Source organism: Monocercomonoides exilis (assembly GCF_001643675.1).
Source record: "Monocercomonoides exilis strain PA203 chromosome Unknown scaffold5-2102611, whole genome shotgun sequence".
In the NCBI taxonomy this organism is placed as follows: domain Eukaryota; phylum Preaxostyla; order Oxymonadida; family Polymastigidae; genus Monocercomonoides; species Monocercomonoides exilis.
The window spans coordinates 1654009-1667454 of NW_027150550.1; the positions used below are offsets into that span (position 1 = coordinate 1654009).

At 36.6% G+C, this 13446-nt stretch overlaps 2 protein-coding genes across 2 annotated transcripts; one reads left to right on the forward strand and one right to left on the reverse strand.

Annotated features, from left to right (window-relative positions):
- Positions 1 to 1982: 1982 nt before the first annotated feature.
- Positions 1983 to 10279, forward strand: MONOS_1523 (uncharacterized protein; the record flags this gene model as incomplete). Its single annotated transcript, XM_067868096.1, has 3 exons — positions 1983 to 3248; positions 3372 to 8301; positions 8455 to 10279. 3 exons carry the CDS (start codon positions 1983 to 1985, stop codon positions 9993 to 9995), a joined length of 7737 nt encoding a protein of 2578 aa, XP_067734418.1. The 3' UTR covers positions 9996 to 10279.
- A 2144-nt stretch (positions 10280 to 12423) lies between these two features.
- On the reverse strand, positions 12424 to 13326 carry MONOS_1524 (uncharacterized protein; the record flags this gene model as incomplete). Its single annotated transcript, XM_067868105.1, has 1 exon — positions 12424 to 13326. The coding sequence occupies one exon, from the start codon at positions 13324 to 13326 to the stop codon at positions 12424 to 12426; it is 903 nt and encodes a 300-aa protein (XP_067734419.1).
- Positions 13327 to 13446: the final 120 nt, after the last annotated feature.

A 13446-nucleotide genomic window follows, 5' to 3' on the forward strand; every position in this document is an offset into this window, starting at 1 on the left:
AAAAATAAAAAATACTTGAAAACATGTCCTTTGAAGTCATTTTTTGTGATCAATCTCAAGATTGACTATCTTCACACCATTTCATTCAGAATAATGCAAGGTGGAATTCAAGTTTTTTAAAAAACTGTTTGTCAACCAAATAAAGAGATATGAATCCAAAACGTTGTTGATTGTTTGACAAAATGAAAGGGGGACAATTTCAATTTCAATTGATTTGATTTGTGAAAAACAATGGAAAAGAGAGCAGAGTGAAATGAAATGACTCGGCTGAAAAAGACCAGAAAAGAAACACATTCGTTCATTTCGTATCAAATCAACAATAATTCAAAAAGAGGTTGTTTTGAATTGATCAAAGAGGAATTTCTGATTCTTCGAAGAGAATGCACAACCTGATTTAAAAAGTGGATTTGTCTCAAGAGAATTGGAAAACAAGAAAACAACATTGTCGAAAAAGGAAAACAATTGTTTGTTTATTCTCGATATATTCAATCAAGGTTCAATGATAAATGATAATAGAACTCTTTTTTAATACTATTCACTTCAGCTTAAAGAGGTTGAAAGGAAAGAAATGAACAAAGAAAGGCAAACTTTGAATTATTAAAAAAAATATATTGGAAAACGAACAGATAAGAAGAAGAGCCTTTCATGAGATGAATGGAAAAGAAAAGTTGTTGAATGAGACAATAACATATTAATTATCTTTCATCAAGAGGTGAGAAATATCTTTTTTGCTGAGAACAAAAACAATTTGAGAAGTTGAGCTTTTTTTCAAAGAACAAATCCACACACTTGAGATGGAACGTTAATTCCAATCAACTTGTTGAAGTCGTCCAACAGTGAAATCCAGTGAAAAAGAAAGGAAAAATACTCAAAAAAGCAAAAAAGACAAACAAAGGAATGTTTCTTCACATATGGAGAAAAAAATTTCTAATTTATTCTTTTTCATCTGGAGGAATGGAGGCTGACCAACTAAGATACACACATGAAGAAACAGTTTCAATACAAAGTGAATGAAGAAGTCAACAAGAAATATGATCCATTCATTATAGAATTATATGGAAAGAAATAATAGAAGTTAAGCAGTCCTGAAATCCTTCTTTTGAAATCGTTATCATTGCATCAAAACAATGCAACTTTTGAATGTTGGACATCTCATCAATTTATCTTTTTTATTTTTTCTGTGTTCAGAAAATGCAAATTCTTTTGCTTCTCACTATCTGGGCTGAAATGATACAAGTGCCTTGTCTGTATCTTTTTATTCTGTCACTTTACCAATATCATCTTTCACAGTCACAGCTGTTGAATTTGATGAATCGATTGCTATTGGTAGTTGCTTAATCCATCAAACAACTTCATTGATGAAAACCTTTCATTGAAGCCTTTCATCAAAGCTGACAATGTTCCATATTAATTTCTCTGCTGAGAACAACAGATTTCTTTTCATTTTTCATTTTGATTATTCCTTCTCATCATTTTCATGTTGCCTTCAACTGTTTGAGATATTAACAGAGTTTATCAAATCTCAAGTTTCAAAAACAGTTCTGCATTGTGATTGATTGATGTGAAGGGAAAAATGAAAAGGAGATGATTTTGTCTCAAAAGTTTCATCAAGGGCATTTCTTTCAACTCCTTTTGAAAATGAACTTTTTCACAAAAAACAAGAATAGTTGCAATTGGATTTCAACACTAACTTCATTTTGACAATAAAATAAATCTGTTAACGTTTTTTATTCGACGAATAAAACAAAACTCAATAAATAATAATTTGTCATTAATTTTTTCAATAATTCACAAATTGCTCTTTTTAAAAGTGATAAACAAAACAAACAATATTTATTCTATAATCAAAATTTTAAAATGATCATATTGAGAATATATCAGATTCATTTTCAGATGTTTCAAAATAAATAATTTTAAATGGAAAATATAAATATATTGGGCGCAGGAATTTTTATTTTCAGTTTTTTCTTTCATCTTCATCCATGGCGAGGTTCTCCACCAGCGCGAAAGTTGCATTCAATATTGTCGCTCTGATATTGGTTGTTGTCAATTGCTGCAATACCTCTGTTATTGCTGAAAAACAAAATCAACGAGAAACGAATTTGGAGATGCCAGAAAGCGCGATCAGCGTTGAAAACAGCAGCAACAAATACTACAATAAAAAAGGCATAGGTGCAGCAAAAGTCATATTCTCACCAGGTGATCGTGTCAATTGTGCCCGAACAAATGTGAATATCATCAATGCCTCGTTGTGTGTGAGCGATCTCGCCATGGAACCTCTTGGTGGCTGTGCATTCCTTTCTGCACAACATCACTCGTCATGCACCATTTTCTCCTCCACCTGCAAGATCCACGCAGATGCCAGCCACCCACTTTTCCTCTCTTCCCACAGCTCCCTTTCTCTCACCAACTTCTCCCTCTTCATCCCTCAACCAGCCATCCTCTCCTTCCCCCTCTTCTCCATCCCAAACAATCTCCTCCCAGATGCACACTCTCCAATCCCAACCTCCTTCTCCATCTCCCACTCCTCTTTCTCTTCTTTCATCTCCCTCCACAATTCCTTCCTTTTTTCTCCTTCATCATCCTCTTCTTCTTCCCTTCTCCATCGCCATCTCCAAATCCATCTCAGTCTCCATCTCTCGGACACACTCTTCACAAACATCACCACTGCACCACAATCCACACACACCATTCCTGCCAAACCCACACACACACACAACTCATTTACCACCACCACAAACACAAACACAAACACAATACCCTTCTTCTCTCTTCATTCCTCTCTCTCCATCCACTCAACCATTTTCTTCCACACTCACAACCCCATCGATGGTGCCATCCTCCCCGACCTCAACAGCCCAACAACTTCTCTTTCTGCCTTCAACGCCTCTTTTCTCCACCAAACACGCTCTTCAGCCAATGCTGCTGTGGTGCATGTTGGAACTGAAACTCAAAGAGCGAAACCTGGAAGATTGACTTCATTCGATGTTAACAGCCATCGCTTTGAATGGTGCGAATGGAATGATTCAAATGGTGGTAGTGATTGGGGTGGAGCTCTTAAAGTGAATCGCACGAATGCAAATCTCACAATCACTTCTTGTTCATTCAACAAATGCTCAACTTACGGGGAAGCAGGAGCATTATACTGTGGGCAACTATTGAAATTAAACATTGAAAAATCCAACTTCACAAGCTGCTCAGCTGCTCATGGAGGAGCTGCGAGATTAGATAATCCACAATCATCTTCTGTTTGGACATTTTCAGAAAACAGAGTGGAAAATTGTTCAATATCAGGTTGGTGTGGAACTGGCTGGTATTTTGCTCTAAATAATAATCAGTTAAATTTTCAATTCTCGTTTTCCAAATGCAAGTGCATCTCAAATTCTGGTGGAGATTCTGCTGGTTCTCTCACATTTCATTCACCTCCACAAAGTAAACCAGAGAAATTTTTGGTTAATGATTGCCAATTCATAAGCAACAAATTGATAAGTTCATCAACTTCATGGGGAGGTGCTGCGCTGTGTTGCACAGCAACTTTTTCCTGGATGAGCGGAAATAAATTCATCACATTCTGCTTCTTCGATGGCAACACTGCCAAAAATGGCAGGGGAAGCGATGTGTTCTTCAATGGCAATTCAATCACCCAATCTCCATTCGAAAATTGCGTCTCAACAACTCCATCTTTAAGAGTCTGGAATCAAGGAACAGCTGATAATGAGACTTTCAACAGCTGGCTCCCTCTCGTCGCCCAGAACAAAGTCGTTGCCAACAATGGAACTGATGCTGATGTCTGTGGCAGACAAGGACGGACCCCATGCGCCACTATCGAGTACGCCCTCGATGGCTTTGCTCTCATGCAAGATGCATCTCTCACACTCCTCAGCTCAACATTTGTCCCAAATCAAACACTCACATTCATCGCTTCTAGCATCAAAATCACTGGAATAGGAACAGATGCCACCACCATTGCCTCCAGTGGCATTCCCCAACCACCAAACTTACATTCACAGTCATCACAATCAACATCATCATTTTCTTCATTTTCGTCAACAGCATCTTCTTCTTCACCAGATCCATCTGCCTCGTCTGCCCTCTTCCAACAGACTCAGGGCTCCCTCACAGTCTCTGCCCTCGCCATCGCCCACAACTCCACAAATCAAATCACCCCCATCCTCTTCCACCTCTCCGGTAACTCCCATTCCCTCAAACTCAACACAACCATCATCACCGGAACAACCCCATCTTCATCATCAACCACAACCCCCCTCTTCTTCCTCACTGCTGGCTCCCTCGCCCTCAACCACACAGCAATCACCAGTCTCGCCCTCAACAGCCAAAGCATCTTCCATCTCACCTCCCTCACAGCACCCCTCACCCTCAACTCCTCCAACATCACCCACATCACCTCCACCGCCACTCCCACCAGCTGTGTCCTCTCCTCTGCCACCTCCCCTGCCCTCTCCCTCTCCCTCACCAACTGCACCATCACCAACATCGACTCAGCTCCACAAAATCAACAGACTGCCACCAATGGAGGATGCATCTCATTCGCCTCATCTGCACCTGCCAACACATTTTCAGTGAGTGACACAGCCTTCTCCACCTGCTCTGTGAGCGAGGATACAAGTTCTGGAGGAAGAGGAGGTGCACTCATGATCGAGTTCAACCAAGGCTCACAAGTGTCAGAATCCTCCTTTTCCATCACCAATATCGTGTTTTCAGAGAACAAGGCCAGCGTTGGAAGAGATATGTATTTTGTGTGTGAATCACTTGTCGCTTCTGTGAAAGAGCCCTTTTTCGCCTTCATGAGAAGCATCACTGAAAAAGACAACTCAGTTGTTGGGCATGATAGAACTCAAATGTTTAGCGATTGGGATGTGAACCTGTTTGTGTTTTTGGATGGGTATTTTTCTGACACGATATATGTGGATGGAACATCTGGAGTGGAGGAAGTGTATTGTGGGTTGGAAAAGGCTCCATGTTTGAATGTGAATTATGGGATGGGGCGTTTGAAGAGATCACAGAATATAAAACAGGAGATTATTCTATGTGCAAATTCATCTTTAAATGGATGCTTGGATGTTGGAGGAATGAACGTGAAAGCAAAATCCGAGACAATTGTGGGTGTTGAATGCAAAAGGGAAGTGAGTGGCTCTGAAGACTGTATTCTGAAATCAACATTGGAGACAGAAATTCAGTTCATCGGGATTATTGTTCCATCAAGATTTAATAGAGCAATCACATCGGTGATCGAATCAACCACTCAAAATGGAGAATTGCACATAAAGAATTGTGCAATCAGTGTGATTGGAGGAAAGGGAAGCACAATTGGATTTTCCTTGATCAGATCAACGGGAAAGATGGTTGAGCTGGACTCTGTCACGATTTCAGATGTGAAATCATCAGTTGCGCTGTTTTCAATTTCTCCTTCATCAGGAAATATGAATGAAGACGAATTCAGAGTGAAACTGTTGAATTGCACAATGGAAGCATGCAGTTTGGATAACACCTCATTTGATGGATCTCCATTGATGATATCTTCTTCCGTTTTGTTTGAAAGCAGCAACTTTTCGAATATTGAGAACAAAGACAGTGAAAAAGGAGGTGTTGCAAAAGTGACATTGCAAGGGAATGAAGAATTGGTGATGAAATCAACAAATGCATCATCTTGCTCACTTTCATCGAGCAATGGAAAAGGTGGGTTTTTGTTTTTGGATTGTCAGAGTTGCTTGAATGAAAAACCATTTATTTTTGATGCAGGAATTACTTTTGAAAACAACAAAGCAGCCATTGGAAAGAATGTGTTTATTTTGGGAAAGAATTTGAATAGTTCTGTCACAAATGATTCATTCAACTTTGATTATTCCTCAATGATAAATGATAAAACTCTGTTTGTTGGAAGTGACAACTTTCATTCAAACAAAGATTTGTTCTTGTTTCTGATTCCATTCAGCTCAACTGAGATATTTATCTCATCTGAAGGATTTGATGTTGCACGATGTGGAAGTGAAGAAGAGCCATGCTTCACAATGTGGAAAGGGATGGAAAACATGAACGATGGAGAAGGAAATAAAACAATACAAATATCTGGATCAACCGTGGTTCAAGATTCATTCAATGTGTCCAGTTATCAGATCAAAAAGAGTGTGAAGATGGGAGAAGAAGATGCAAAAGCGAAATTGAATTTTGAAAAGGCAATTGGAAGCCAACTGGAATATTTCATGGGAAATGATGTTCATCTTGAATTGACGAATATCCAACTGCAATTGTCGTCTGGATTTGACAACTCATCCAAAGCTGTTATTTCAAACAACGCTGGTGAGTTGGAAATAACTGGATGCTCATTCCATTCAGAAGCAGAAGTGAACAATGGATTTGAATGTGTATTTGTGGATGTGATTGGAGGAACTGTGGAAGTGAATGATTTGTCGATTGAATCATGCAATGTTGGAAACAGTATTTTTGTTATTCACGATGATGGAGTTTCTTGCCATTTTGTGAATATTCATGTGAAATCGTTGAATGAAAGTGGAGGATGCATTTTATCAATCAAGAAATCTGAAGCAGGGTTGAAGATAAATGAAGGAAGTGAAGGAGGGATAAACCTTCAAATTGACAAATCATCATTTTCAGGAGTGAAGAGAAGTGACAATGGAGCGAGCATTTTGGAATCAAAGAGTGAGAATAAGATTTGTTTGGTTATCAATGAGAGCAACATCACAGAAGGCAAAGCAGAATTGGGTGAAAAAGGAGGAGCCATATTCTTCACATTGGGTGCATCTGGATCAATGAAGATGATTGAATCAACAATCAGTCATTGCAGCTGCAACAACAGCACAGGAAGAGGTGGAGGAGTATATTTGGCAACAGAGGAAAGAGGGTTTCTCAATTTCACATTTGTGGGAATGAAATTCAGTGCGAACACAGCTAAAGTGGGGAATGATATTTTCATCGAATGTTTTAATATCACATCTCAGATAAATGAAAGGCAATTTCAGCTTGATCTTCGAGAGGGACATTATTCACGAATTAATGCGATTTATGGAATTGATTGTTGTGAACACAAAGAAGATACAGATCTGATTGATTTTGTGACGATCCATCAGAGTGACACAATTATTGTGAGCAGTGTGAATGGATCAAACGATAGGCAATGTGGAACAAGCACGCTTCCATGCCATTCGATTGATTATGGACTGATGCATCTGACTTCTGATTTCATAAGTCAGATGTTCATTGTTGAGGAGAGTGTGATTTGTGAAGAGATAAATCTGGAGGAGATGAGTTTGAATTCGAAGAGCAGAGAGATGTGCAAAGTTGAAGTGAAATCAGGGATTGAAAGAATGAGAGAGACATTGGTAACAACAACAGGAGAAGTCTCGTTGTTAAGAGTGAATTTTGTATTTGATTCAAATTTCATTTCTTCACATGAATCGCTGATATCACCAGAAGGAGGAATTCTTGAAATTATGAATTGTTCTTTTACATCAAAACAATTAGCAGAAGAAGGAAATGTGGCTTTTACGAGCATTCCATTTCATCTTTTAAATATGGAAAAAGGAGAATTACAACTTATGGAATGCAAAGTGAATAATCTCATTCTTCATAAATCTGCATTATCTCTTTCATCACCACTTCCATCAACAATTGATTCATTAACGATTTGCAATTCAACAATTAAAACTTCTCTTATTGAGATTTATGAATGTGAACAATTGAATATGGAGAAGTTTCATTCTGAAAATATCACAGTTGAAGGAAATGATGAATCATTGATATCTTGCTTTTCAATGAAAAAGACGATGCAATTGACAAATTGCACAATAGATGGAGTTAGTTCACAGGCAACAAAAGGAAAATTGATGAAAGTGGAGGATTGTCTGGATGTGAAAATGGACAGTTGCATTTTTGATGGGAATTCAAAGGAAGGAAATGGGCAGCTTTTCAATGAGGGAGAAGAGATGTGCAGATGGGATGGATCTCTTGTGAATATTGCAAGGAGTTCTGTGATGATGAAAGATACAACATTATCAAATTCAGCGGAAGGAGGAATTACAATGAGCGGAGGTGAAATGACTATTGGTGATGGAAGATTTGAGAACAATAATCCAACTTTTGAAGGATATCCATCGCTGAGAAGAAATATCATCTGTTCAGATTCTGGAACGTTGAATGTGATGAGTTTGAAGGGAGGAGATGGATTGAAGGATGGCTCATCATTGTGGATGTTGAATGATGGGTGCAGTTTTGAAGGGATTGTTTCTGAGAGGGATTCATCATTCTTCATTCCTGTTCTGGAAAGTGTGGAAGCAAAAGAAATAACAGATAGAATGAAGCTGATATTCAAAGGGATGCTTCTTGTTCCATGCAATCTGTCATTCTCAGTTGTGAAGAGGAAAGGAGAAGAGAAAGAGATTGAAAAATATGATTTTGATGGAAATGGGTTTTTATCAGAAACAGAAGTTGAAGGAAGTGTGGCAAAGGATCTAATCAGCAATTGTGGAGATGAAATCGAGGTGAGCGTGTGCATTCTGTTTGGGAATGCAGAATCGCCTTCATCAACAAATTCAATCATTCTGAAGAACAGAAGCGAGATTGAGCCAAAAGGAGATGAAAGAAATGTTGAAGGAGGAAAAGAAGGAAAATCGATATGGCCTCTAATTGTTGTTATATTGGCTGTGTTGTTCTTGATTGCGATGATAATCTCCATTGTTGTTACAATTCGATGGAGAAGAGCAAAGAATGAGAATAAAGATCTGAGAGAGATTGTGAATGACTCTGTGAAAAAGGATCCGAAACTGATTGAGATGGTGACAATGGAGATGTCACCTGAAGAGCAGTGGAGGAGAGCAGAGAGAGAAGCAGAGAAGAAAAACGAAGAAAGGATAAAGAAAAGAATAAATGGAAAGGAGATGGTGCATTCAGAATCTGAAGAGTATCTTCTGTCTGAGAGTGGTTCAACTGAATATATATTGGGAAAAGATTCAAACAAGATTCCTGATTGGGCATTGGAAAAGATTGATGAGAAGGAAGAAGAAGAGACAAGAAAGAGAACACCATCACCATCAATTTCATCCAATTGTTCAACTGATTCAGACTCAACGTTTGTTCGATCGGAGAGTCTGTGTCCCACCACCTCATCCATGTCTAATCTGGTGGATGCGATGGCTTGCTCGTCTCCTCATGAGAAATTGATTGTGGATTTGAGGGATTCGCTGTTCATGCTTCTTCATGGAAGGAATGAGAAGAAAGAGATGGCGATTGGTTCCTTGAAGGAGAGAGAAGTGACAGCTGCCCAAATCCTGTTCTGGGTGGCTAATCTCGCACTCCACTCATTTGATGAAATGGAAAATCCACTTCAGTCACTTTCCAATCTCAGCCCACACATTGTTCTGTTCTCTGAGCATATGGTGATCTGCATTGCGATGCATTCAGACTGTTCTTCTGATGATAGTTCAGATTCATCGTCGATCTCTTCATCAACAGTTGTGACATCTGCAAGTGATGATGAAGATTCTCTGCCTTCATCGGCTTTTGAGGATGACGAGGACAATCGATATGAGTGCATGCGGTGGAAGGCGCCGGAGCTGCTGATGAACAAAAAGATGGGAGCGACAAAGGAGTCGGTTGTGTTCTCGATTGGGATGATGCTGTGGGAGTGTCTGACGCTGCAGATCCCGTTTGGGGAGTATGAAGGGGAAGTGGCAGGGAAGAAGATAGCGAGTGGGGAGAGGCCGAATCTGAAGCTGGTGAGAGACTCAGACTATGAAGAGTTTGTGGAATCGCTGCTGTGGTACGACTGGCAGAAGCGGCTATCGCTGGAGGGGGTGAAGAAAGAGCTGCTGGGGCACATGCCTGCAGGAGCTGTGATGTTCACTGCATCAGACGCCATAAGCCTCGAGGAGTCGGAAAACGAGGAGAAAAGGAGCACAGTCGAGATAAACTCACGTGCTCGTGAGGAGGCGGAGCGTTTGTTGAAGGAGATGACAGCTTAATAGACTTACCGTTGCAAAAACTGTTGTGCATGCAATAATCCATAAATCTCAAAGAAGAATTGAACGGTAGTGCCTGACAGAGAAAGGGAAATTTTTTTGTTTGGAAAAGTTAAAACATTGATGGAAAATGGCGAATATGTGAAAGAAAGAAAAGACAGAGAGAAATTGCGAAAAATGTTCAAATGTATTTATTAAATTATTTGTTTTTTGTAATTGTTGGTATTTCGTTCGTTTGTTTTTGTCTTATTTCAAACAGATTCAAAGCAAAACAGTTGATTCTGAGAGATTCTTGATGTTGATTTTTGTTTCTTCTGTGTCAACGGTACTCAAAAAAAGAAATATTGCAAGGCAACAATTGACACACAGATATTAGAAAATCAAATCTTTCGGAGTATCTTTTGGGTGCATTTGAATTCTTCGAAAAAAAAAATTATAACATTATTTGAAAGATTATAATTTATTTGAATAGGGTTAATTGTATTCAGAAAAACGGAACATTAAAAATTCGCAAACATAATTCAAAGAAAGTCCAAAATCTGATTCATTTAAGAAAAAAGGACGATTCCCTTCCATTATTATCTTTTTAACTTCAATAAAATGGAAACAAAACCTAAATTGAGTTTTTATTTCCATTTCAGTGAAGTTTCGAAGGAGGAACAGAAATTTGATCAAAATATGAAATTCGTATTTCGTTTGAAAAAACAACAAAAAAAAGTTTTCAAAAAATTGTTGTGCATTATAATTCCAAGTTAATATTTTTCCATTGAAACAAAAAAAACAAATCAATTATTTTTGTAACTCAAATCATCACCCTCATGACAAAAAATAGAGAAATTTATTTCGTTTCGAATAATCTTCCAAAAAAAGCAAAATGTTTGATTTCATTTGGGTTATTGTTTTTGAAATCATAATTTAATTCGGGGCGTTGATTTTTCAAAATTATTAAGTACTACTATATAATGCGAGTAATTAAACCCACATTTAAAAATGTGGCCCAAATTACTCACATTACGGCTCCAAATAACATCAAACAAGAAAATTCATAAATTTCAACTTAAATAAAGCATAAATATTTGAAAAATGAGGTGTTTTTTCACATACTTTAGTGCGATCTAAAATATTTACTGTTTTAAATTATTTCAGTTCATTTTTTTAATTCATAATAAAATTGTCAGTTCATGTTTTTTCTTTTTGAAATAAAAGCAAATTTGAAATATGCATGTTCATATTAAGCTTTCATAACTTAAGGGTAATACCATGGCCTTTCATAATTAAGGTCAAGGGTTCAATACCCGTTAGAGGCGACAAATTTTCAAACATTTGTCAAATCAAATAAATCATGCCTCTTTGCGATATATGAGACAGAGTTTCTCATAGCTGCGCTGCAGTCAAATTCGCAGTGAATTTAGAACTCAAAATCAAAATCTAATTCACAATAATAAATGAAAAGTGCTTAATGAAAAGTGCTTAATGACAATCAAAATTAAACAATAAATAATTAATCGATATCGATAATTAAAATCAATCAATCAATAATAATAATTATTGAAATCAAATCAATCACAAAAGAAAATCCCAAATATTGAAAAATTTCCAAAACTTTCAATTCTACTAAAAAATTAAATAGGACCCTTTTTCGTATTTATTATCAATAAATTATATTCATGTTTTTTTGTTATTTAATAAAATAAGGTTGTTATTAAAAATGTGTAAAAAAAATGTGATTGAAAATAGAAATTATTAGTTTAAAAAATAATTTATATATTTTTTAATTCATTTTAAAATTCAATGGGAAGAAAAAAGTTATATGCATCAGAAGAAGAAGCAAAAGCAAAACAACTGCAGCAAATAAGAAAAAGTCAAGAAAGATACAAATTACAAAATGAGTTTTTCAAAAAGCATTCACACGCAATTCAACAAGCAGTCATAAAAATGCTCTCAAAAAACATGTTCGAAAGTGAAGACACTTTAAAAGAGGTCCAAACTATTCTCAATAATGCTAAATATATTTCTATTGAAGAGGCTTATAGTAAATATTGTGATGAACAGTAATGAATAAATATATTTTTATCTTCTTTAAAAAGATGTCAAAAACAGCTAAAACTATTAAAAAAGAATTACCAGATATAACAATAATTGAACCTTTTTCACCTGATATAAAAACATTTGAAACAGTTCAGGAGTTTAAAGAGTATCTAACAGATAATGAAGAAGAGATGAATAAGCTATCAACATGTAAACTCAATAAGCAATATCACATAGAAGGATATAGAATCACCAAACTCAATAACAAGATATCACTAAAGAAATCTTCAAATAACTACTTGTCGAAAAATTTATCGAACGATTCTGAAATTATTGATGCAATCAATATTCTGTCAAAACAAATGGAAATCGTTGTAGAAACTCTGAAAAATAATAGACTGCTTTAAAGGTGTCGAACGTATCTTACGTTTAAAGACGTTCTGTTGTCTTCTTTTTTAGCATAAATAATGGTCTTTATTTTTGTACCATCGTCATCATATGAGAAGTGCATGATGTCTCTTCTGCTTAAATTTTTGTAGCCTTCCCATAGAGCATCACGATCTTGATAAGTCTGCAGCTGATAATATACATAATTGAACTTCAATTTGGAGAATCCTCCAAATATCCACAGAGTATCCAAATTAGCTTTCACTTCCGAGCATATTCCTTTTGGATCTTGTAAGCATAAGAAGTATGTGATCATAGGCTGTCTATTCTCAAACAGTAATCTAAATATCCCATCTTTCTTTTTAAACATCTCCATGCAATCATCAAATAAAACTGCTGTGTGATGAACAGGTTGAGAAAAGTCATCTATATGCAGTGTCTCTAATACAGCATTCACAACTGATTCATCCTGTTGTTTTCTATTGTAAATGTCACGATATAGTTCTTTGGCATTACTGATATCAGTTAGTGTTTTTAAAGCTTCATTATATCTCACTTGCACAATTGGAAATTCAATAAATTTCTTCATCCTTTCAAATGTCTGATCACTACTCTTATCAGACACATACACAAATAATGAATAGCCTCCAAAATGCAGTTCAGGAGTGACATCATATTCTTGATATAATTCATCTAATGCACTCACTTTAGCTAGTTCTTTCAAAACACTATATGTTTTTCCACTTCCTCTTCCTCCGACAAGCAAATTAACAGAATTGCGTTTGAAAAACAGATCTGGATGTATATCTGATTGAATCTCATGTGTGATATCTAATTCTGCCTCCCTGTTTCTTCTATTCACGATTGTTTCTAAGGATCTCGAATTGATTTCTTTCAGAAGAATCAGTCCGCTTTTCATAATGATAATAATTTAGTATTTTAATCTGATTAAAACATTTTTATCTTGTATAAAAGAACTATTGATGTTTAACAATCGAAATCTGCTTGAGTTACCAAAAAAAGGAATTTCACTATTTTC